The following is a 26,686-nucleotide window of genomic DNA, read 5'->3' on the forward strand; positions in this document are numbered from 1 at the left end:
CCTTAACCCCTTCCAACTTGGCTTGTTTTGCCGTAATAGCATTTCTAAACAAGTTAAACTTGACAGTAAATTCCCTGTTGTTCGATCTTTCAGCTTGAGTAGCCACATCATGACATGAGGCTTCAAGAGCATGAACACGATCGTTTCTTTTCCCCTCGTCAATTCTTCCAAGTTCTTACGTTTCACAGAGTTTCTATCACTGTTCTTTTGTTGTTTGTTCTCCCTTTTCAAATGCTGCTGGTATGCCTGCCTTGAAGCCTTGGTGAGCACTGTACCACTGGGCTACGTCCCACACCCGGAATGACAAACAAGTTTTGGATTGATGCGTAAATAAACCTATGGAAGCGATTCAAATTTTTCACTAAAGCTAGGGATGGCACGTTTCCTATTTTCTCAGGAGGGGAAAATAAAATTCAAGGACTTTTCAAAGACTTTTTCACAAAAATACGATTTCTCAAGGCTTTGAAAATACATTAACAAAATTCAAGTACCTGCGCGCAAACCCTGGACTCGTCACTTGAGTAATATTTTATATGTATTTTTACACATTTTAAAAAAACTTTTAAAAGAAATTTTTAATTATTTTCAAGCAAAAACATATTTATGATGCTTGCAGGTATATTATAAATCAGTAGTGTTAATTTTTTTGGCTTCTAGGTCATTTTGGAGCAGGCTATAACACTTAAATTGATCAACAACATTCTCATACACCTGTTCTCACTAGTGGGTGTGTAAGAATAAAAAGATGCCATCATATGACCATTTTTTTCTCTTATCCATTCGGTAAATAAATTACATGTATTAGTTTATCCAGACAAAGATGGCTAAAAAGGCTACTTTTCTATTTGACCATTTTATCATAAATAGACTTCCATACACTTAACATATTTGCAGTTTGTTTCATGTGTTAAATGTAATTTTACAAGACAGCTTTTATAATTAAGGTTTTAATGACAAAATATTAAAACTAAAGTTTGTCTAATAGCTTCGTGTCACAAACTTGTATTAATGTGACATCATACATTACCAACCGGCGTCGTGGCAGGCCATCGGTCTACAGGCTGGTAGGTACTGGGTTCGGATCCCAGTCGAGGCATGGGATTTTTAATCCAGATACCGACTCCAAACCCTGAGTGAGTGCTCCGCAAGGCTCAATGGGTAGGTGTAAACCACTTGCACCGACCAGTGATCCATAACTGGTTCAACAAAGGCCATGGTTTGTGCTATCCTGCCTGTGGGAAGCGCAAATAAAAGATCCCTTGCTGCCTGTCGTAAAAAGAGTAGCCTATGTGGCGACAGCGGGTTTCCTCTAAAAACAGTGTCAGAATGACCATATGTTTGACGTCCAATAGCCGATGATAAGATAAAAAATCAATGTGCTCTAGTGGCGTCGTTAAATAAAACAAACTTTACTCTTTTTTTTTTCATACATTACCAACTAAGTCCTACTCCCTTTTTTAGATCGTGAAAGACGGACATTTCTTTTATAGAGCTCTGTGTTTCATGAAACGGCTCTATCCTATATAAGTATACACATGTATATATAACCAAGTATGAAAGAAATATTTCTGTTTAATATTTCTTGAGAAGGCCATGTTGTATTGTATCCATGTGATGTAGCAGTGACCAGCAGTGGTAGATGATTGTCAGTGCCTCAGCTTTTAGTGATGGGCTTAGTCTGACCACTTCGGGAAGTGTTCAGTAGTTACTTCTGACATTGTTAAGAGGCACTTGTAACCACCTACTATACTCCCCTACTACCGGCACTCATTGGTGACGTGGGTCAGACCAGCTTTATTAGCGGCAGACAACACAGAGACTGCCCCAATGGAGGAAGTTGAGACAGCTAGGCGATGGTGTTGAAACATATTAAATTATATTCATGGGCTAAAAAAAAATTTGATTCTGGCACAAGTATTTCACAAACTACAAGAATTGCTGCAAATTAATTTAATTTATTTACAACAATAGTTCATCATGTCTTCCTCTTTTTCCCTCTGCTCAACCCAGCAAACTGAAAACTCTTCAGTGGATCGGCTTTTCTTTTCTGAAATATTGATAAACATGGTGTTTATGTAGTTTTCTGAAATATTGATAAACATGGTGTCTATGTAGTTTTCTGAAATATTGATAAACATGGTGTCTATGTAGTTTTCTGAAATATTGATAAACATGGTGTCTATGTAGTTTTCTGAAATATTGATAAACATGGTGTCTATGTAGTTTTCTGAAATATTGATAAACATGGTGTCTATGTAGTTTTCTGAAATATTGATAAACATGGTGTCTATGTAGTTTTCTGAAATATTGATAAACATGGTGTCTATGTAGTTTTCTGAAATATTGATAAACATGGTGTCTATGTAGTTTTCTGAAATATTGATAAACATGGTGTCTATGTAGTTTTCTGAAATATTGATAAACATGGTGTCTATGTAGTTTTCTGAAATATTGATAAACATGGTGTCTATGTAGTTTTCTGAAATATTGATAAACATGGTGTTTATGTAGTTTTCATAAACAAACATGAGGATAAGGAAGGAAATGGTTTATTTAACAACGCATTCAACACATTTTATTTATAGTTATATGGTTAAGGACCACACACATTAAGAGAGGAAACCCGCTGTCATCATTCCATGGGCTACTGTTTTCGATTAGCAGCAAGGGATCTTTTATATACACCATCCCATAGACAGGATAGTACATACCATGGCTTTTGATGTACAGTCATCACTGGCTGGAGCGAGAAATAGCTCAGTGGGCCCACTGATGGGGATCGATCCTAAACTGACTGCGCATCAAGTGAGCAATGGGCTATGTCTCGCTCCCAAACACGAGAATAAAGAAAACTTGAGTATTTTTTCTTTTAAGAATATTCACCTGACCTCAAACTATGGGCCACAAGAAAGTAATTGGATGGATTTATTGTGTTTAGTACTACCAAACAGTAAAAATGTTTAACCTAATATATTATCATCAAAGGATGAAAACGTTTCCTCAGTGGACCTACAGGAAGTCCAGACAAACCAGGTCAAACACGATGAAAGGAGTGATATAATTAATAAGCTAACTAATTATTGCATACATCTCATGTTCATTCATCTTTGCCACTGCATAGTGAATTCAGCAGAGATTATCAAGATTTATGAATTAAACCATGACAATCAAATGGCCTTTTATTTCAGCATAATATACAAAATCCATTCATAAAATGTGTTTTCGTGGGTACTATGGTATATTACAAACCACTTTATTCCTCAAAATATCCATAACATTTCTTTTTTTCATTTAAGGTGTTGGAAACATAATACATTGAAAACTAAACTAAAATTAGTGCTATGCTGAACAAAATCATTCACTGTTGGTATTTGTTATAGCCTTGTGTAAAAATTAAATTTTAATGCTGCTGTTAATTCTTGGATAAGAAATGCATCACAATAATTATTACCTTGTACTGTGTTTGACCCCGGGATGGACCCTGTTTGTGTTGCTGGTGCTGTCTTTGTCGCTTTGGTTGGCTAAGATCTTTTAACGTTTGAGGTACTGGAAAAAAAGAGAAAAAAAAGTTTTATTTATCGACGCACTCAACACATTTTATTTACGGTTACATAGCGTCAGACATATGGCTAAGGACCACACAGATATTGAGAGAGGAAACCCACTGTCGCCACTTCATAAGCTACTCTTTTTGATTAGCAGCAAGGGATCGTTTATATGCACCATCCCACAGACAGTAGTAAATACCACAGACTTTGATATGCCAGTCGTGGTGCACTGGCTGGAACAAGAAATAGCCCAATGGGTTCACCGATGGGGATCGATCCCATACCGACCTTGCACCGAGCGAGCACTGTACCACTGGGCTATGTCCCACCTCTGGAAAACAAAATGAAGCAATGCAAAGATTATAAATAGAAAATTCCTGAACATGAATATCAATCTTTAGTCATATTTGCATTACCACCAAACAAATCACCACACATTTTTACATGGATTACTAGTAATATTGTAAGTAAAATTATTAAAATAGGCCAGCTCATTTTTCCAGAATGTCTCCATTGTTTTTGCCCAAATGCAAAGATTTACCCCACCATCGGGGGGGGGGGGGGGGGCAATTGACACACATACACAAACACTCGTGATGTATGCTTGTATACCAAAGCCTTTGATAAGGAAAAGTCAACTCTGGGTAAATTCTGTTACTGGTCACTCACCGAGGTAGTCTGGGACATGCTGAAGATGCTGTTGTTTCTTGAAAGTCGCCAGTTTCTTGTCGTGTCGCAGCAGCTGCAGGTCTCGAGGGTTGTCCTCAAAGTGAGACTGAATCAAATTTGAAAGACAAACATTAAATTACAGTTGTGGATCCAGGATTTTAGTTTTTAGTTTACATGCAACTTCTTAACTGGAATTTGTATATTAGCAGTGAATGCACTTTAAAATAAGTGGGGGGAAAACATTTTATCACTGTCAGTGGGAGGGGGTCAGACCCCTTCAAACCCAAATGTATCCATATCTAGATTACTAAAAATTATGGTAATTAGATTCAGACCTCAGGATTTCAAATGTTGATAAATACTTTTTTGGTTCCTTGCTGTGTGATATCTGAACCGGCTTTGGTGGCATTGTGGTTAGGCCATCGGTCTACAGGCTGGTAGGTACTGGGTTCAGATCCCAGTCGAGTCATGGGCTTTTTAATCCAGATACCGACTCCAAACCCTAGTGAGTGCTCCGCAAGGCTCAATGGGTAGGTGTAAACCACTTGCACCGACCAGTGTTCCATAACTGGTTCAACAAAGGCCATGGTTTGTGCTATCCTGCCTGTGGGAAGTGCAAATAAAAGATCCCTTGCTGCCTGTCGTAAAAGAGTAGCATATGTGGCGACAGCTGGTTTCCTCTAAAAAAACCAGTGTCAGAATGACCATATGTTTGACGTCCAATAGCCGATGATAAGATAAAAATTCAATGGGCTCTAGTGGCGTCGTTAAATAAAACAAACTTCACTGTGATAACTGGTACTGATCGGAAAATGTTTTCATGTTATCATGGTAATGTTATATGATAATGGTAAATAGACTTTCAGTTCCTTGATTTTGCCTACACAACCAACAAGTTACTGGAAACTAATCATGTCCATGAAATCTGGAAGCCTGAACTTTATATAAGACTAAAAATACTACCACTGAAGCATCTTAATTAATCATCAGCTTTTGGACATCAAAGATTTGGAAATACTGAGCTGAGTTAGCCAGACCAAACAGAAAAAGGTGCGTAAGACTGGTTTGTGCACTTTATATTAAACCAAATGTCAACATCGAGGATCAGTCAAATAGTTTGAAAACATGAGAATTATTCACGGTCACTGAACACAAGGAAGAGGTCTTGAGGAGAAGTCTGCTACATTTTTCTATTAGCAGCCAGGTATCTTTTTATATACACTTTCCCATAGACATGACCTTTGATGGTACACTGATTAAGACGAGAATAAAAAGAAAAAGGGTTAGCTAAGAGAATTCAATTCTGTGACCCAATCACTTTCTATGAGCCCTCAACCAAGCTACATCCCACCCCTTACCTGGAAAGAGATGTTAACAATATGAAGTAATTAGCAAGCTGACCCGCAGTTTCTTTGATGTCAGCAGCTCCTGTCTGATTTCCTTCATGCGAGCCTCGCGTATGGCCGTCCTCGTCACTACCTGCATCGCATCCTGAAAACGCAAGCACACGTACATAAAGCTTTACTTTTGTGTTCAAATATCAATATACAGCGAAACCCCTCTAAACCAGATAACATGGGGATCAAGTAAAAAGTCTGGTTATAAGGGATATCCACTTTACAGAGGTTCTGTTCTGTATTGGTATTTATAAAGGGACCATGAAACACATCTGGTTTTGAGGGAATTCCAGTTTACAGGGGGGGTCGGATTTTGAGGCTTTCACTGTAGTGACAAAACATTTAATTTGTTGATTGCTGCATTTGTTCATTTCAATACAAAATCAGTTAACTTCTATAATCTTCAGAGGTATTAATTTCTTTATTTGTTTTTATTTCTTGTTTCTCACATTACTACAACATGGTTTCTTAAATATTAAAACTAAGAAAAATTCCTTACATTTCACTAAAAATACATCAAAATCATTTAGGGTATTAACCAAATCAATTTACTAAAGTCTGGACAATTTTTTTTATTCATGTCAATATCAATGCTTTCACATTAGGTTAACATATGCCACTGCCATACATCCTAATGCATAAAGTTGTTACTTCTATCAAAGTTAAACTTTGTTTTGTTTAACAAAATCACTAGAGCACACTGATCAATTAAGTATTGGCCATTTGTCAATTCTATGTTTGTTAAATACAAACCTTTGCTCTGTATTTGAAACCTTGTATTTCATCCATTTTGAACTGATATGGTCGAAACACAGTAGATCCTTCAGCTGTAATGAATAAATAGGGTATATTTCATGTTGTTGTTTTCTAATAAAAAAATTATGTTAATGAGTGATGTACGGAAATCATATTTTTTACGAACTGGCAGGTACGGCGGAAGCAAGTAGACATTCAGGGGGCTGGCTGAGATTGCGTGCACAAAGCAAAGTTCTAGACGGTATGCTCCCCCACTAAAGTAAAATTAATCTCTGCTTTAAGATTTACCCCAGATAATATTTTTGATTCAGAATGGAGGGGCCTAGAGCATCCCCACCAAGCCCAACCATGCCTGCCTTAGGCAATGGATGGAATGAAAGCAAGTCCTTTGAGGGTAATCAAACCTCCACACCTCGGGCAAGTGCTCTACCACTGAGCTATATTCTGCTCCTTCTATCTTTAAAAAGAACCTTAGCAAGTTTAAAACGTACTAATAACAGCAACTCTTTACTCATGATAAAACTATGTAAGTAAATATATATTTCATGAAATGTAGATGACTGTAGGACCTAATTATAATATACAACTCGGTAGCCTCCCAGGATCAGGGGTGGGAATTGGTGAACTTTAAAAAAAACAGAGGAAATCTAGAGGGGTCCCGGAAATTCTTGAAATCCTAGGTTAACATCTGTGCCATCTGACACATTTTGGAGGAAAGGACAATTAAAATGCGAGGAAACGCAATGTTCCATGAGAGGAAAACAGCTGATCCGAGGAGATTTCCCACCCCTGCAGGATACATCATCACAATTATTTTGATAATCCTTACAATTTTTTTTATTCAGCAACTAAAGTTTTGATGTTTTACAAATTAATTAAATGTTTTATTAAAATGTTTCTTCCATGTGAATCTTACCAGTTGAACCTTTTAATGCCTCCTCCACAGTCTGCAACATCTGCATTTCATTCACGTTGACAAAAGAAAGTGCCGTTCCTTGGTTGTCTCCCCTAGCTGTCCTGAAATATAAAATGGGGAAAAAATTAATATCAGCTGAAAGCTAGAATTCATTTATTTTATTACATAAAGTGCAAATAACTTTTTAAAATATTCACACTGTAATTATTAAGAATCTACATCGCGTTGTAATATAAATGAATGAATGTTGAATTTAATTCAAAATCCCTTAGATCAGTTAGTCAAGACCACTATATATGGACAAGTAATCTGCTGATGATCAAAATCAGTTATGTTGAAAAATAAGTGATGAGAAATAATGAATGTTATATACTGTATATCCATATTATCTTTAAAATAAAGTACCAACCTGCCAACTCTGTGGATGTAAGCATCAACTGTTTTAGGGAAGTCAAAGTTTATAATATTTGATACATTCTGAAAGTCAATGCCACGTGAAACTCCATATTCCGGGTCTTTTTTTCGTTGTCTGTAAAAACATATTAAAATGAAACAGAATGAAACTATCTTTATAACTCGCTCATAATAGTAGTTACACAGATGCAAATGGTCAGGTCACCCAAAAGTCATGCGTTTGTGTTACTTTTGTGAATGTGGACACCCCAAAAGACCAGCAGTGTCATTTGTTGAGAATAGGTTGTTTGATTGACAATGATGTTTGGTACATACTGACTTTGTGTTATTATAAAATTAAACTTGTTTGTCATCAACATTGTCTCGACTGGTAAAATTAACAGGTGACGACAGTGAATTGGCATTTACATTGAACTGTAAGAAATATCAACTTCAAGCCTATTTCAGTGATTTGTCAGCCTTTTATAACACAAAAGAATTATGATAATTCAGTATTAAGACCATATAAGACGGTATAACACATATACAGTCAATTGTAATAGTGGAGTTTTACTTTAACTCAACTTACTAAGAAAGCTTAGAAGTAAATTGCATCAAATATGTGTACAGTAACTGTAAGATAAACATAATTTACAAACAGTAACTCAAAATGAAACTTATTTTAAAGTGAAAGAACACAAACAAATTCAAGTAGGCAGATTTCTGCAGTTACAAGTATTGATCAGTGGATTTGGGGCAATACTTTTGGTTAATAGGCAACAAAAAAAGATATTTTAAACTATAAAAAATGAGTCTGAAATATGAAGCTTGACACTATTATAAGAATATAAGTAAAGTGAAACAAGTAATTACAATGTAGTAACTTAACAAACCACAGAATGAGGTTTAAGTAAAGTCTTTGTTCTTAAAAATAGTTTAACATTTGCAAAAGAAGATTATGTGGAGGGGGGAGGTACCAGCATACCTCTCACTATTAAGGACTACATAAATTGTGCAAATTTCTTACTTTTTTTGTTTGACTTTTTCTTTTGGCTTTTCCTTTGGATCAAAGAGAAGAGTTTCATCTGAAGCAATGATGTAATCATACAGACCTTCGTTAAACTGCTCAACTATGTGACACCTGCAACAACAACAAGAGATATCTTTGGGAAATAAAATAGACTTTGGCTTTAACAAACAAAAGATACATTTATAAATCATAAAATTGTAACATATTAATAAAATCCAGAAAAATTAAGATTGTGTTATCTGCCATCAAATAAGTTTAAATACATTTAATACATAATTATATAACCTGACTAAACCGGACACTGAACATACTGGAATCCTGTCAAAACCAGTAGTTTCATGGCCCAGATTTTCTAAATTCTAAAATGTGCCCCTCTATACACCGGAACCGGTCTAAAGTGGACAAATATTAGGTCCAGTTTAGACAGGTTTCATTGTGTATGTATATGATACAGGACAAATATTAGGTCCAGTTTAGACAGGTTTCATTGTGTATGTATATGATACAGGACAAATATTAGGTCCAGTTTAGACAGGTTTCATTGTGTATGTATATGATACAGGACAGATTTTTCAGAATGGATAGGTGGAGGTACAGATTTTGTGGTTTAAAACATTCACTTGGTTTATTCTTTTATCCTTGAAAATGTCTGTGGAAAGAGTCAGAATTGACATGAACTTGAAAAGACACTTAGAAGATAGAGCATTTACATGAAAGTTTACGTAACACAAGAATCTCAATTAAAATATGGAAATGCTTTTCAATTGGGTTACACAAGAAGATAACAATAAATTATGAAGACTTGATAAAAATATCTCACCTGGAGTTAACAGGCAGTTCAGAATTAAGAACGCACGACGGTATACCAAACTGGTCCATAAATAATTTTAGTCTGAAAAACAAAACAAAAACAAAGTTATATATGTAACTTGATGTGAATGTACTATGTTCAACAGATGAGAGCACACCAAGGCATTACAATATGCTCACTATCTGGGCTTTTGCAATGAAATGCTAGGATGGGACCAGACAAGTAATTAGCAAGTGCAGCAAGAACAAGTGAGGGCAACAAGAGTGTGATTTAATATATATATATATATATATACTGATGGAAAGAAATAAAGTAACACGTGAGTACTAACATCAAATGTTGGCTACAACCAAAATCCTCATCCACAATTATCAGGAAATTAACCGTGTTACTGGACATCAACCCCACAGTACTGACATGCATTGCCACAATATGTCTCTGTATTTTATACTGGCAGTGAATTACATTTGGTCTCAAATACCATGCATTCCCTTATTTCTTTCCATCAGTATATTATCCATTTGATTTCATTGCTTCACATTAAGCTTAGGAGCCATTCATAAAGTATGTTTACACAAAATTTTGATCTTTTAACCCCATCCATCTCCCCAGAACTCCTCTTGTATGTTTGTTATTCCCCTTTCCCATGTACAGACAAATGAGTGGTTTTCTGGGTCACAAAACATAATTCAAATTATTAAAAATCCTGACACCACAACAGATAGTCTAAAGATATCCATCAATTCAATGACAACTGACAAAACACGAACAACATCACATGATGACCAGTGAAATGAATTTTGCCACATCAAATATCCCAACAATACTGTAATACTCTCACACATTTGTTGACGACTACACCACGAAAGTAATAAATATTTGCTATAAACAGCTGAAAGAAATTACTTGTAGCATCTGTCGACAGAGTTGACAAACAGAATGGTCTTGCCTCGTATTAGGGAAAGTTTCAGTAGTGCTGCAATCAGTGCAAATTTGTCTACATCTTCACACCTGTAAAACAACAGACAAAAGAATGTTACACATCCAACAGTTTAACTTTTAAATGGACAAAAGTCTCAATATTTTTTCACTTCAATCATAAAACGTATCCTTACTTGATACATATGTTGCAGCACCTTTCATCCACAACATAATGGAACATTTTATATCTTTTCTTGGCTGTTGGGATGTTAACAGTGAGTTAAATGGGGGAGAGGAATGGCACTATATGCTTGAGGTCAATATTAAAGAATAAAATAATAATTCAGTAACTGGGTAAATTGGCACCTACAGACTACAATAATAAGTCATAAAACAAACTTGATAAAATGTAATAAAGCCAAATTATTAACTATTTGGTTTTGGTTTTATTACATGATGTACAATCCCATCAGCAATACACTAGTGAAATAAATACTTGTTAAAAGGATTTTGTTTAAACATACATACTTTATGTGATACTGAGTGAGCTGGGATGCCTCGGGTAACTGTGACTCTTCCAGTTTCAGTATGACCTTAAAACAAACAATAATAAACACACCTGGGTAATCATTATTTACTCACCAATAAAACTAATACATTTAGTACCATTTAATACCAATTTTTAATCCTTAATGACAGTCTTTTTGATTTTCCTGATCTGTTCCATGTTATTGTTAGTTATGTTTGAGAAAACTTCAAATAATACATGCTATCCATCACAATTATTACATATATTTTTTTTAAAGATATTCTTTGACATATTTGACTTGGTATATTGACCAAAATATTTAATACCTGCAGGATTCGGAAAAGGAAGTAAAATATGACCTGCATGATATTTTTAAAAAATAATAAATTAACAGTAAGATCAGGGCCCAAAATAGCTGAGTGCAAAAAGCAGTGTATTTTTAAGACATAGCAGGTGGAACATAAATTCACTTGTGAAAACCACCAAAACATTGCAGGCATGAGACAGAAAGAAAGAAAGAAAGAAATGTTTTATTTAACGACGCACTCAACTCATTTTATTTACGGTTATATGGCGTCAGACATATGGTTAAGGACCACACAGATTTTCAGAAGAAACCCACTGTCGCCACTACATGGGCTACTCTTTCCGATTAGCAGCAAGGAATCTTTTATTTGCGCTTCCCACAGGCAGGATAACACAAACCATGGCCTTTGTTGAACCAGTTATGGATCACTGGTCCGTGCAAGTGGTTTACACCTACCCATTGAGCCTTGCGGAGCACTCACTCAGGGTTTGGAGTCGGTATCTGGATTCAAAATCCCATGCCTCGACTGGGATCCGAACCCAGTACCTACCAGCCTGTAGACCGATGGGCTAACCATGACGCCACCGAGGCCAGTCAGCAAGAGACAGATACACAATCATCTCATCAGCCATTTAGCTTGTGTTTCTGAACATGTTTTAATTTGATAACCCTCTAAATTACATGTCAGATGGTCCTAATTTTTCACACTCTATCCAAAACTCTTCCTTCATCCCAGCAGGCCATATTTTTGTCTTAGTAGCAGGACACAATATTTACGTGGTTACGTGGTGAATCGGTACATTCTACAATTATAAATTACAAACTTGACGATCATTGTTTTTATTTGCTATGCAAAATATAATCTGTGTAACCCAACAATCGGTTACCTGGATGAAAAGCATGTGAACAGAATTCCGGTTACCTAAGATTTTAAAATATTGTCCCCTGTAGCAAGGGATTTCTCATAGGCTGGACTGTACATACCACAACCTTTGATGTACCAGTCTTGGAGTATTGGTTAGGACAGAAAAACCTGAGTCCAACGACGGAGATCGATCCTGTAACAAATCACATCTCAGGCAAAGACTCTAACGGTGACGCCACACGATATGAAGGAAGGAAGGAAATGTTTTATTTAACGACACACTCAACATATTTTATTTACGGTTATATGGTGTCGGACATATGGTTAAGGACCACCCAGATATTGAGAGAGGAAACCCGCTGTCGCCACTTCATGGGCTACTCTTTTCGATTAGCAGCAAGGGATCTTTTATGTGCACCTTCCCGGCCAGGATAGCACATACCATGGTCTTTGATGTACCAGTCGTGGTGCACTGGCTGGAGTGAAAAATAGCCCAATGGACCCACACGATATGAGTGCCTCATTTGAGAATAGCCGACTGTGACAAGACAAACATTATGATTTCATCTGTTGCTATACAATCGGTTATTCTCATATGAGGCACTTGTATCGTGTACCATTGCCTTAACACTGAGCAACATTTCCCCCCAATTATATAGAACACCCATTGAACACCAGAAATATTGCACTGTAGAATATGTATAGTACACACTGCGTTATGAAGAACCATTCTTTTGAGAGCCTTCACGTCTGAACTCATTGTAGCCGACATCATACAGGCTTGATATATCTTAGGTAAGTATCTGAAATAAATAAATACATAGACATAAAAACACACGTTACTTTCTTTTTCGTTTATTCTTAATTCAGATTCTGAATTTTAGACCATTTTCAAAGTAATAGGTCTTTAAATGCAGTTCTGGAGATTTTTCCTACAAAGTTCTATTCGGTATATCTAGATAATATTAACTGTGGTACCAAGTTAATGTATTTTCAGTAAGTGTATAATGCAGAGAAAGGCTTTTATATTTAAGCAAAGGTAATGATAAATCTGAATTAGTATTACAGGTTAAACCAAAAAAAAATTAAACAAAGAAAGGGCACAGAGTTCTATTCTACCTAAAGTCGGTTTGGGATCGATCCCTGTTGGTGGGCCCATCGGGCTATTTCTAGTTGCAGCCAGTGCACTATGTCTGGTATATCAAAGACATGGTATGTGCTATCCTGTCTGTGGGATGGTGTATATAAAAGATCCTTTACTACCAATGGAAAAATGTAACGGGGTACCCTCTCTAAGACTATGTCAAAATTACTAAATGTTTGACATCCTACAGACGATGATTAATAAATTACAGGGTTCATACACTTAAAGGAAGTCAAAATTCCAGGGTTTTTTCAAGCACTTTCCAGGTCAACTTTACCAAAATTCCAGGACCTTACCGAGTTTCCACAGGTCGTTAAACACGCAAGTGCCAACCATCTTTGTGGGTTTACAATAGATTCATGAACTTAACACGCTCCCTGAACTTGCTAAATACCCAGCGGCAAAAAGTGACAAACTTTCTTTTCCAATATGGCGACGCTGTCGCTTGGATCTCGTGGCCACGTGATCCTCGCATCGTAAGATAAAAAACAACAACAAACATTCACACGTCAACTGAGCCGGTAAACATCGATTAGCCAGACGATTGGCATTTGATTGTGCCACGGAAATGAAACAAATAATTTAATTACGTGTTAAATAAAGTAAATAAAGCCTCCGTTTTAGGCGTTTATATTTTATTTGACATCAAATTATAATTTTCAAGGGTTTTCCAGACCGCAAGATGATTTTCAAGGGTATTCAAGCACTGGAATACATTAGTTTATTTTTAAGGGTTTTCAAGGGTTTTCCAGGCGCGTACGAACCCTGCTTTAAACAAAATAAACTTAACATATACATGCAGAGATGAAAGCTGATTACAAACAAAAAATTCAGACGTTTTAATATTAATGGTCAGGTACTAAGATTTGCCCCATGGCTGTTGTTGTACAGTGGTCTAAATGGCAGCCTCTATACAGAATGTATGCAAAGCATCAACCGAAACCATATCATAAGTTTTGGATGAAGAATATGGAACATTTTTTATAAACAGCATGAAACCCAGAATAACTGTACAGATGAATAAAACCCCAGAATTCCTGATACATCTGGAAAACTTTCATCTCTGTACATGTAGGACCATACTTAGTAACAGTACTTACGTCAGTAACTGTCGAATGTCGTCTTCGTAGCCGTATGAGAAGACAAGGTCAGCCTCATCAATGACCAGATACTCAACCGACTCACGTAAAGATAGGTTCTCTGCCACAACGTGAGCGTGAACTCGACTGGGTGTCCCAACCACTATATCTGGCTTCTCCATCAATAAGGGTCTGCAAAACGTGCAATTTTTATATCAATTTAGACAGTCTTAATGAATGAGTGAATTAGCAGGGCTAGTTCTGGCACTCACCAAATTCACCAACTGCCAATTTTAAAAGCAAAGGGTGAAATTTATTTTAATTTGGCGAAATAATTTTATGTAATAACTGATATTTTTTAGAAAATATCTGTAGATTTTTGCAATTTTTTAAGTTTAATAGACAATTTGGCAAATTTTTTGCTCACCCAGAGCTAGCCCTGATTAGTATTGAAATAGTAAACCAAGTTTACTATTAATTTAACTGTTTAAATAAAATTATCACTTGAGGGACAATATTTCAAAATTTTAGGTGAACAGAAGTTTGTTCATAAAATATTTACTTAGAGTAGTCAACCTATTGTTTGGTTACATGAATCATAATTTTAGAATGAATCACGTAACTGATTTTCAGTCTGCATGAATTTAAACTGATTTAGCTCGGACACTCACCAAATTCACCAAATGAAAATAACTAAGTTTCTCAGTGTTCAAGATTAAAAATTTGGGGCAGTATCCCAGTTGGATACTAACATTTTAAAATCTGGTATCCCACCTGATAATTTAGTATTCCACTTAAATGAAATTCATAAATAACATCTGACAAACATGGATGACACTGTTACTTAACTTCACTAGTAAATGACGACTTTCATTGTTTCAGCGAAAAATAAAAACGCAGGATTAAAAAAAAGAAGAAAAAAAAGTATATGGTATCCCGGTGGGATACTGGGTTATTGAAGTCTGCTATCCAAAATTAAATTCTGGTATCCCCGGGATATCAGGATACCGTTAATCTCGAACACTGTTTTTACAATTTTTTACGTTATAACAGATAATTTGGAGAAATTTTCTGCTCACCCCATGATAGCCCTGTTAAATCTGCATTATTGACACAGGAACAAAACAACAGTTTACTTAAAATAGAGTTCCCTATAAACTACCAGGTATTACAATGACAGGAGCTGGGAATCGGTGGGGGTTTTCAGATAACATTATTATATTATGCTACTGCATAGATGTATTGTGTACAGAATTATTGTTGTCACATCTCATTAATGCTAGAGGTGTTGTTAGTTGTTGTTGTTGCCATAGTCAATTTTTATTTTATGTCCTATTAGTAATTAGACTGCTAAAAAATATACAACCCGTAAACAATAAATATATCCTGAAGTAGCATGATGTGTTTTATGATGTAACAGAAAATGTTTGTAATGAGTGTTTACCTTTGGGATGGAAGAGGAGCTTGTGGAGAAATGTCAACACATCGAACATCTCTGGAACATGAAGACGTCAGTTCCTGCAAGTTGAAAATACAAGCATTAGTATAACAGTCCGACATAATTCAACACAAATAAGATCAAAAACTTCAGAAAATGGCTTCATATATTAGCTGCTATTTATGAGCAAATTGTACCGATTTAATTTTCAAACATTAAACTAAAAAATAACAGGGTATTGTTTTAATATTAAAAAAATAAATGCCTGTAAAAAGTGATTAATATATTTCTAATTTAAAATTACAGTAACTAAACAATGTATGAGTTAATGTTTGTCTAACCAATATATTTCTAATTTAAAATTACAGTAACTAAACAATGTATGAGTTAATGTTTGTCTAACCAATATATTTCTAATTTAAAATTACAGTAACTAAACAATGTATGACTTAATGTTTGTCTAACCAATATATTTCTAATTTAAAATTACAGTAACTAAACAATGTATGAGTTAATGTTTGTCTAACCAATATATTTCTAATTTAAAATTACAGTAACTAAACAATGTATGAGTTAATGTTTGTCTAACCAATATATTTCTAATTTAAAATTACAGTAACTAAACAATGTATGAGTTAATGTTTGTCTAACCAATATATTTCTAATTTAAAATTACAGTAACTAAACAATGTATGAGTTAATGTTTGTCTAACCAATATATTTCTAATTTAAAATTACAGTAACTAAACAATGTATGAGTTAATGTTTGTCTAACCAATATATTTCCAATTTAAAATTACAGTAACTAAACAAAGTATGAGTTAATGTTTGTCTAACCAATATATTTCCAATTTAAAATTACAGTAACTAAACAATGTATGAGTTAATGTTTGTCTAACCAATATATTTCCAATTTAAAATTACAGTAACTAAACAAAGTATGAGTTAATGTTTGTCTAACCAATATATTTCCAATTTAAAATTACAGTAACTAAACAAAGTATGAGTTAATGTTTGTCTAACCAATATATTTCCAATTTAAAATTACAGTAACTAAACAATGTATGAGTTAATGTTTGTCTAACCAATATATTTCCAATTTAAAATTACAGTAACTAAACAATGTATGAGTTAATGTTTGTCTAACCAATATATTTCCAATTTAAAATTACAGTAACTAAACAATGTATGAGTTAATGTTTGTCTAACCAATATATTTCCAATTTAAAATTACAGTAACTAAACAATGTATGAGTTAATGTTTGTCTAACCAATATATTTCTAATTTAAAATTACAGTAACTAAACAATGTATGAGTTAATGTTTGTCTAACCAATATATTTTTGTAAGCTTGACTGCAGAGTTCTTTGGAGGGAGTCAGGATGATGGCTTTAACTGCTTGTTCTTTTGCTGTCTGAAATATACAACAATATAAACAATACAAACAGCACAAATAATTTATATGAAATATCAAATTAATACTGGATGGGTCTTTTCTTTGCACAAAACAAAAATGAAGGGAGTGATTAATTACTTCCCAAAGTTAGATTATGGAGAGCCATTTAAGATATTATCATACTAATACCACCGGCCTCGGTGGCGTCGTGGCAGACCATCGGTCTACAGGCTGGTAGGTACTGGGTTCGGATCCCAGTCGAGGCATGGAATTTTTAATCCAGATACCGACTCCAAACCCTGAGTGAGTGCTCCGCAAGGCTCAATGGGTAGGTGTAAACCACTTGCACCGACCAGTGATCCATAACTGGTTCAACAAAGGCCATGGTTTGTGTTATCCTGCCTGTGGGAAGCGCAAATAAAAGATCCCTTGCTGCCTGTCGTAAAAGAGTAGCCTATGTGGCGACAGCGGGTTTCCTCTAAAATAATCTGTGTGGTCCTTAACCATATGTCTGACGCCATATAACCGTAAATAAAATGTGTTGAGTGCGTCGTTAAATAAAACACTTCTTTCTTTCTTTCATACTAATACCATAAGTACACTTATAATGAATATGCTTAGAACGAACTACTGCATAGAATGAACTGATCGTCCCATTTAATCTCCCTATACATTGATAACTAACTTAATAAAATACAAATGTGTACAACAAACTACTGCTATAACGAACTAACTATCATGGTCCCTTCCGGTTCTCTATAAGGGTACTTTAATTACTCTTCTTGAACTAGTCTCAGGGGAGTGATAGTTCCCCATAAATGACTTGGTTCGCAACACTCAAAACAGGTAATAAAATATTACATGATAAAAGCTCATCGATTTGTGGGTTTTTTTTAATGAAAAACAAAAAACATACACAACTTATTTTCAACGAATTTAAATAATTTGATATTGTCAGTTATTGTTAAGATGATACTGGAAGGATTAAAAACTGAAAGGGTACAAAATTCAAATAACGTTGCTTGGGGATTTTTCAACTGCATATCTATCTTAGAGATGTCAGCCATAAATAACAAATCTTCACTCACCTGCTTAGCAACCAGTATTTTGTGGATAAGCGGAATAATGAAAGCCGCTGTTTTGCCTGACCCAGTTCGAGCTCGCGCTAAGACATCTTTGCCCTCGAGTACAAGTGGTATTGCACGCTCTTGTATCGGTGTGGGTACACGCCATCCCAAAGAGGAAATAGCCTGAAAATATATATCAGTTTCCATAAAATTTTCAAACTGTAATAAATGATAATCTGTTAAGTACACATCACTGGATTCAATAACCATGGCCAATCTCAAGAATCTGAAATAATTTACTACACATGTACAGTGTACATGTAGGTCTAACACAACGCAATATTTTAAAAATGCATCCATAAGTACTGTATGTATTTTTTTTTAAAGACGTAGTAATAATTGTTAATAATAAATGTAAATTACTGTATTTAGCTGATATGAAACTAACTGTATAAAAGTTATTAAACTGTAAAACTAATGGCATAAACATTTATTTTTAAAAATTGATATTACAATGCATATTCACCAGGGCTCAGCCTGCCCATAGCCAAATTAGCCAACTGCTATTTTTTATATACAAAATGGCTGCAATATTTACCATTTTGGTTCATAAAATTTTGTTTAAATTCTAAGCCCTTGTTGCTAATGGAAAAATGTAACATGTCTACTCTGAAGACTAGGGTGTCAGAATTATCAGTTGTTGGCATCCAGTAGACAATTATTGATAAAACAATTTGCTCTAGTAGTGTCGTTGAACAAAGTAAACTTTAAATTTTTATAGAATGTGATTTTCTTATTGGTACAAACCTAGAGTACTCTATCATTCGATAGCTAGATGGACATTTGGACAGTTATAATTACTGTCTGCTGTCAGATAACTATGAAAATGCTGGATTTGTGCCTATCAGAATTGACAAAGATTTCCACTCTAATACAACAATAATCTTATGTTTGACGTTAAATACCATTACAGTATTTCTGCCAGAAAGACATTTTTGAGTATGGCGCTATGGAATTGGATGCAGCCATAGTCAACAGGGGGTATAGGGGGCCTCCACCAGAGAGAAAATGGGTCAAGTGTTGGGTTATGGTTAAGAAAATCACATAGTAATGATAAGAATAATCAATTTTGTAAAAAAAAAAAGTCAACTGGAAAAATATTTGGGTATGGTGCCGTACCCATTTTACCCTCTGGCAGAAACCCTGCATTATACTGTTACAGTGATAATTTTTAACTTTGCCGATAACAAATATTTTACCTATTACGGTAATCACTATTTTAATACACATTACAAGAAGAAACCTAATAGCACCCAATTTCAACAATATTTTGGTTAAATATCAGGGGCATACCCAGCCATTTTTTATGTGGATTCCAAATTTACAGTCGAGCACCGAAGGTGCGAGTGTTGTAGGGGGGTCTGGGGTAGAAAATGTTTAAAACCTAGACAACATATGATGCACTCTGGCTAATTTTACACCTATAAATAAACTTGGAAATCACAAGTTTTAATGCGGCAATTTGTAAAATGTCTGAACTATAGATAGCATCAGTGCATCGTCTGAATATCTTTAGCCAAGTCCGGGTATGAAAAGGAGTACATCTACATGTAGATCTACCTGTGCCTTTACTTGCAAATAACTGGTTAGTACTGGGGGTTGCCAGGAACACTTAGGTTAACTGACTGCCATATATAACTGAAATACTGTTGAAAAATGGCGTTAAACCCAACTCAATCAATCAAAACCTGTGCCGTGTCAGCAAATGCACATGCATATAGATCTACGTTGTATATCTATTTAGTGAATCATTAATGTACTGGTAAATAGGAGAGTTGAGATTTTAGTCCTTAGACCTACATAAATATAGTAGAACACCATAACACATCGACATGGTCATTGGTATATTATGTATCAGGGCTCGAGGTTACAAACCATTTTTCTTATTCAACTCTGCTGAGCATAAAAAAATAAATGGCATCGTAGAGCCAAGTAAATAACAGAGCTCACCCTGGATCAAAAATACCTGTAGCCAAAATATTAGCCAAATGAAATTTTTATTAGCCATATTGAAAATGCTTTAGCAAAATTTGTTTTACGCAGTACTGTATAGAGTATGTATATATGAATATGAAAATGTATCTTTTTCAGCTAATTGTGTACAAACTGGAATAAATAGGAATAACAAAACCTCAATGGGGGTAGGGGCAGTTAATATATTACTTTGATTTTTCAGCGGGGGTGGGGTTGGAATGGTGTTATGCAATATCTTCAGAGTTTGAAGCCAGTGCCATACACCCACCCCCACTTCTAAGGCCTATGACATTAAATTAACAAATACACAGAAATATGGGGGTGAATGTATGTTTATGGAGGGTGTTATTTTTTCTTTCTTCCTTTTTTCCCAAATAAAAATTTGAGAGCTTTTTTTTATTAGTATAGAGCTTATTATTTCTTTAAATAGCAATCTTTGTTAGTTTGAATTGCTTTTTTTTTTTTTAAGTGACCCATCAATTCCCCATCCCAACAATTACTGCATTTTCATTTCCGGCGATCACGATCTGCATGCATGCTCTCGATCATGGGTACAAAATTAACAAAGACAAAGGAATAAACAAAAACTGCAGTTAGGTATTCATTGATGCGAATAACTAGTTTTTCTACAAATTAACATCAAGATTTACTTTTGCGTAATCGTATTGTTTAATGTCCGCAACAATGTCTCTTGACACGCGGGTGTCGGCTGACTCTGAAGCATGACGTATATTCGCACCGAGAGCTGTCCTCAGTTCAGCCAACGAACGTACTTCCTAACATTCGCGAACTATTTGATTGGTGTTCGTCGTGTTCATTTGGTTTAACGTGAAGTGCACAAACCAGTCTAGCGAACGTTTTGTTTTCATTCGGTCTGGCTGAACTCGGCCTTTGAGACGGCCTACATGTCTTTCGGCCCTGAACTGGCATGTGTATTCAAATTGACACACATTGTCGGTCTGTTTTTATTACTTTGGTTCAAAGATTTTACAAAGAAAAAATAACAAGTTACAAATTTTCCATACATTGCTGTCATACATGTTGAATGCATGCCATTAAAATTAATAACAGTGATTATTAAAATAAGTAAACATTATAAGGCCTACGCTGTATTCTGCATGACACCATTTCTCGTTACCGGTCATGAGATGGCTATTACGCTAATTGAATATTTGGTAGTATTATTAGGTTTGAGGTTGAGGTTAGATTATGTAACCATTTGTTCACATCAGAAGACAGAAAATGGCTTAGCCAAAATTTTAGCCACTTGCACATTTTATTAACCATTTTTTATAAAAATTAGCCAATGGCTAATTTGGCTACCGACAGTGCAAGCCCTGAATAACATACATAATGCACCTTGTGTGACATCATCATGTAGATATGCTGTCAGAGTGAGACAGTCTAGTCTATGTGCATGTGTGTGAACTTGACAATGTGCCATTTTTCTACAATTTGGTTATCCCTCTCCTTTCCTCTTGCGCGTACGGTTTTCCATTCAATGAATCATTGTGGTTTTTTAAGATTTTTTTTTTTTTTTGAGGGTGGGGGGGAAATGATGTGGATGCCACTGTGTACTTGCGTACAGGCAGGTACACGCCTGAATATGTAGTTGCTGGCGGATTTCTTCCCTCAGTGTGAGTGTGTATTAGTGATTAATATGTGAAATATCTGTTAATAGCAAACTCAAAAATTGTCACTATTCTCCGATTCGTGTTGCACGTCACATCCACTGACCTTCACCCTAGCATGCCTAGCAACCAGTGAACTGGGTGAAAACAAATGGCTCATTTACACTGAATCGCCCATCAGTGTTAGGCATTTTTGTCCATTGAGAAGCATAGCACTTCTATTTTCGATTCTATTTTCGATGTTGCGAAATAAAAATATTTTTTGTTAATTTTACTTAAAGTTGTCGTATAAACATACGCATATTCGTGATATTGCACATGCGTGTGCATGTTATCGCATTCATGTACTTCCAATGTTTTGTTTTAGTCGGTAGTCCCAAGTGTTAATCTGTTGCCAATCAAAACATTGAAAGTTACTATAGGCACCCTTCCCACCCACCACCCCCACCACAGGCCCCTTCCCAAAAGAAAGTGACACTGAAAATTCCCAATTTCCATGTTAAAAAAGTCCCAGTATAGGGGCCTCTATACAATTTGTTATGTCTGTTCAGTGTTTCTGCCAGAAATTATTTGAAATGTTTGGGTATGGCGCTATGGAATTGAATGCAACCAGTCAACAGGGGATGGGGGAGGGGGGGGGGGGGGGATTTTAATTTTAGAAATAGGGTTAAGAAAATCATACAGTAATGATAAGAGTAATTAATTATGTCAAAAAGTTAACGTTAAAAAAATAATCTGCAAAACAATTTGAGTATGGTGCCAGGTACCCGTTTCACTCTCTGGCAGAAACTCTGCTGAACAAAATCTCAGATATGATTTACTACCGCTAGTTTTCCTAATCCCATCAGACATGGAACACTGGCTAAAAAACACAACAAAAAAAACACACCTGGATAAATCCGTGAATAAATATATAATCGGTTTCTGGTCAAACCGAAGATGCAAAATTGATGCGGCGACGCAGTTTGGGTTTTGGGTTTTGTCTTCTTCTTTTTTTTAAAGCATGGATTGGACAGAAAATGTGGGTATATACTTTTTCATTTTTTTAAATGTCCTCTGCCTCTGCTTTGGTTCCTTCTCTTGTGCTGTCGGCATGTGCTTTGCGTGAATGTCTATTATAAACTGCCCGAGCATTTATAGATTAATGACCATTCCTCGTGGCCTAATGTTGAGTGTGATATATATGAATATCTTACAAATATTCCTGAGGAGTACCTGTAGTAGGGAAACCATGACAAATCGCAAGTCACTCGAAGCGTACAACCAGTTGTGTGTGCATGTGCGTGTGTGTGTGTGAAAAATATATACTCTTCAAAAAAAGAAACGCAAAAGGGTACAAATGGGTTATAACTCCGATTTTATGTTTCCTACCGGTTCATGCTTTGTGAATATAAGGTCATTGCATGTCCCAAACACATTCCCACGGTTACATTCGATAAAACGCAGCTACTGTACAATAAAGTTCCAAAATGTGAATATTCGCAAAAACGCAGCCACGTGCAAACCATGTCACCACTGCACGTGCATTGTCTGCACGTGCAACATGAACACCGACAGTATAAAAGTGCAGGGTGTTCGCTTGCCTGGCCTCTGTATCTGGCCGACAGTTGACAATCCAGGACATGCCACGTCTCAGTGAACCGCAGAGAAACGATGCCATCGGCCGACTAGACGCAGGCGAATCCAGAACGGCCGTTGCCAGGGCATTCCATGTGTCCCCAAGCACCATCTCCAGACTGTGGGACCGTTACCAGCAACATGGATCAACACGTGACCTCCCTAGATCCGGTCGACCACGGGTCACTACCCCCGGGCAGGACCGCTACATCCGGGTACGCCACCTTTGGGAACGATTGACTACGGCCACCTCCACAGCCGCAGCAATACCAGGTTTGCGCAGGATATCCGACCAGACCGTACGGAACCGCCTACGTGAGGTAGGAATTCGTGCCAGACGTCCAGTTCGAGGTGTCATCTTAACACCACAACACCGTCGACTCCGACTGCAGTGGTGCCAGATTCATCGACAATGGCCTCAACTGCGATGGAGACAGGTGTGGTTCAGTGACGAGTCCCGATTTCTGCTCCGACGTCATGATGGAAGATGTCGCGTGTATAGGCGTCGTGGTGAACGTTATGCGGCAAACTGCGTGCAGGAAGTGGACAGATTCGGCGGGGGTAGTGTCATGGTGTGGGCAGCCATCTCACACACTGGCAGAACTGACCTGGTCCACGTGCAGGGCAACCTGAATGCACAGGGCTACATTGACCAGATCCTCCGGCCACACATCGTTCCAGTTATGGCCAACGCCAACGCAGTATTCCAACATGACAACGCCAGGCCTCACACAGCACGTCTCACAACGGCTTTCCTACAGAACAACAACATTAATGTCCTTCCTTGGCCATCGATATCACCGGATTTGAACCCAATTGAGCATCTATGGGACGAGTTGGACCGACGCCTCCGACAGCGACAACCACAGCCCCAGACCCTGCCCGAGCTGGCAGCAGCCTTGCAGGCCGAGTGGGCCACCATCCCCCGGGACGTCATCCGTACTCTGGTTGCTTCAATGGGCAGGCGGTGCCAGGCAGTTGTCAACACACGCGGAGGCCACACCCGGTATTGACTCCAGATGACCTTGACCTTGGTGGTGTGTCCTATCACTTACTCACAATGGACTAGAGTGAATTGTGAACAATCCTGCAACATTTGGTAATTATCGGACTCACCATTCAATAATTAAATCAATTCCCCAAATGTTACGACAATGTGGTTTTGCGTTTCTTCTTTTGAAGAGTATATATATAAAAGGTAAAATATATATAACTTGTGCATCTCCACCCACCTCCCCACCCCCCCCCCCCCCCTCACTAGAGGAAGGGAACCATAAGAGATTGTGCCCCCTACACAGACACACTCCAGATACCGTTTCCACGGGCATGCACTGCTAAATTACGAAACCCACAATACTGACATTATCATCTTCACAGCTGAAGTAATGCCATTACAAAAGTTAAAGGATGCCCCCACATCGTCCCAGGGTTACAGTGGATGAGAAAACTAGATATAGTATTGCAATTTTTGTAACCTATCCGTTTTTATGTGGATCTTCGTTTTAATTTGTTCAACATGCACAGTTACGTTGTAAATTTTGTTTATGTTTTATCTAATTTAGAGAAGTTATGTATTTTAATGTCAGAGCCTAACCTTGCATTTGTAACAGCCAAAACCTGTGGGTTTTTTAATATTATACATCGTAGAGACACAACGGTAATTATTTTAATTGTACATACTTCTATTATTTAACTATACTGTCTTTCATAATCCCATAAGGAATGGCTTATGTATTTTTATGTTTGTTTTATTTAGTAAATATGTAAAGTACATTAGGTGAGACGTTAATAAATTACCTGTTAATATAGTATCTGTTTGTCTATATTGTGACAGCACACTGCTGCCTGCACCTGTATGGCTGGGTTAAGTTAATACCAACAACTTTAAGTTATATATTTACTACATTACAATAAGCATGAAATTTAAGCACCATATTTTAACCGATTCTGTATTAATATGCCGACAATTATAGATCTATGGCTTTTATATTGTTCTGAAAATTATCAATGTTTTGCAAATGCTTAGGTACACTAAATAAAACTATTGGGATACTTTCCAAGCATATGTTTGTATTTAGCTATCGACAAACTGATTAGTATTTTACATAATCACCCAAAACACATTAAAAAAGAAGAAAAACACAAAGAAAAGAAAAGAAAATGCGCTAATTCAGTACCACATTTTTTTTTTTTAATTTACAAAATATACAAGTAAAAAGTGTTAATGCAATAGAATTTTTTTACATGTATAGCCCTTCCCACAGATCTGTATTTATATAGTAAGATTTAATGGGTATGTAATAAATGTTTATATTCACACCAGCATGTCAAATGTCTGTCTGTTTTATTTACACTCCTACATCCTCACTGATATGAACTGTTGAGTACAGAGGTGGGTAAAGTTGGATCGTTGCACCCGTGGTTTCCCCCGTTCTTTGCATGCATTGGCCCACAGACGTTGGAAATATTAAAACTTTTAACTTGCTGTCTATCATCATAATATGATGTGTATTGCCAAAGGCTGCTCAGGTTTTCGGCATTTTTGATTTGCCTGGACAGAAGTCCGGTAATTAACGATATTCCTCTAGTGCTCCCATTAACTCCCATACAAATAACGGTTTGTTTTCACCCAGTCCCGTAGTGGTCATGGTAACTGCGGCCTGCCACCATGCGGTTTGTTAGGATGCGCACGCAACCTGAATCAAAGAATGAAGGTAAAGTTAATTTGAAACATAGGCCAGGCTTCTTGTTATAATTGAACATTTTCGTTGTATAGTTTAACTCTGACAGCAGCGACGATTATAACCGTCCAAATGTCAGTCTAACTCTCAAATGGCAGAGTACTCGGGTTAACTGGCACGACGCCCGTAAGAATAGCCGCTACCGTTATTTCTAAGAACGTGATCTAAAATATTGTCATTCTTGTTTTTGTTTGCTTTTTAACTTCTTGTTATACCAGTTCGATGGAACTTCAATTCTCTGTTGTGATTAACAATAAAATACCTTTAAAATACGGTCATCAAGACCCATCTGATGAAACCCAACACTTGCTTCTTCATTCATTTTTAACTTTAGAGATTGAGAACATAGACTGTTCTTTAAAAACGTTTACGCCTCCATTACTGCATTCGTAAATAG

General features: G+C 36.3%; 1 protein-coding gene across 1 annotated transcript; it reads right to left on the minus strand.

Annotated features, from left to right (window-relative positions):
* Window positions 1-1,939: 1,939 nt before the first annotated feature.
* On the minus strand, window positions 1,940-26,677 carry LOC121383427 (probable ATP-dependent RNA helicase DDX56). The gene is made up of 17 exons (XM_041513445.1): window positions 26,552-26,677; window positions 18,288-18,449; window positions 17,137-17,217; window positions 15,810-15,883; window positions 14,387-14,557; window positions 12,855-12,945; window positions 10,970-11,034; window positions 10,427-10,531; window positions 9,530-9,601; window positions 8,707-8,820; window positions 7,696-7,815; window positions 7,287-7,387; window positions 6,368-6,441; window positions 5,619-5,708; window positions 4,218-4,323; window positions 3,452-3,546; window positions 1,940-2,047 (listed from the first exon to the last, which is right to left on the minus strand). Exons 1-17 carry the CDS (start codon window positions 26,609-26,611, stop codon window positions 1,976-1,978), a joined length of 1,653 nt encoding a protein of 550 aa, XP_041369379.1. The 5' UTR covers window positions 26,612-26,677; the 3' UTR covers window positions 1,940-1,975.
* Between the last annotated feature and the right edge of the window lie 9 nt (window positions 26,678-26,686).

Source organism: Gigantopelta aegis, chromosome 10 (assembly GCF_016097555.1).
Source record: "Gigantopelta aegis isolate Gae_Host chromosome 10, Gae_host_genome, whole genome shotgun sequence".
Lineage (NCBI taxonomy): Eukaryota > Metazoa > Mollusca > Gastropoda > Neomphalida > Peltospiridae > Gigantopelta > Gigantopelta aegis.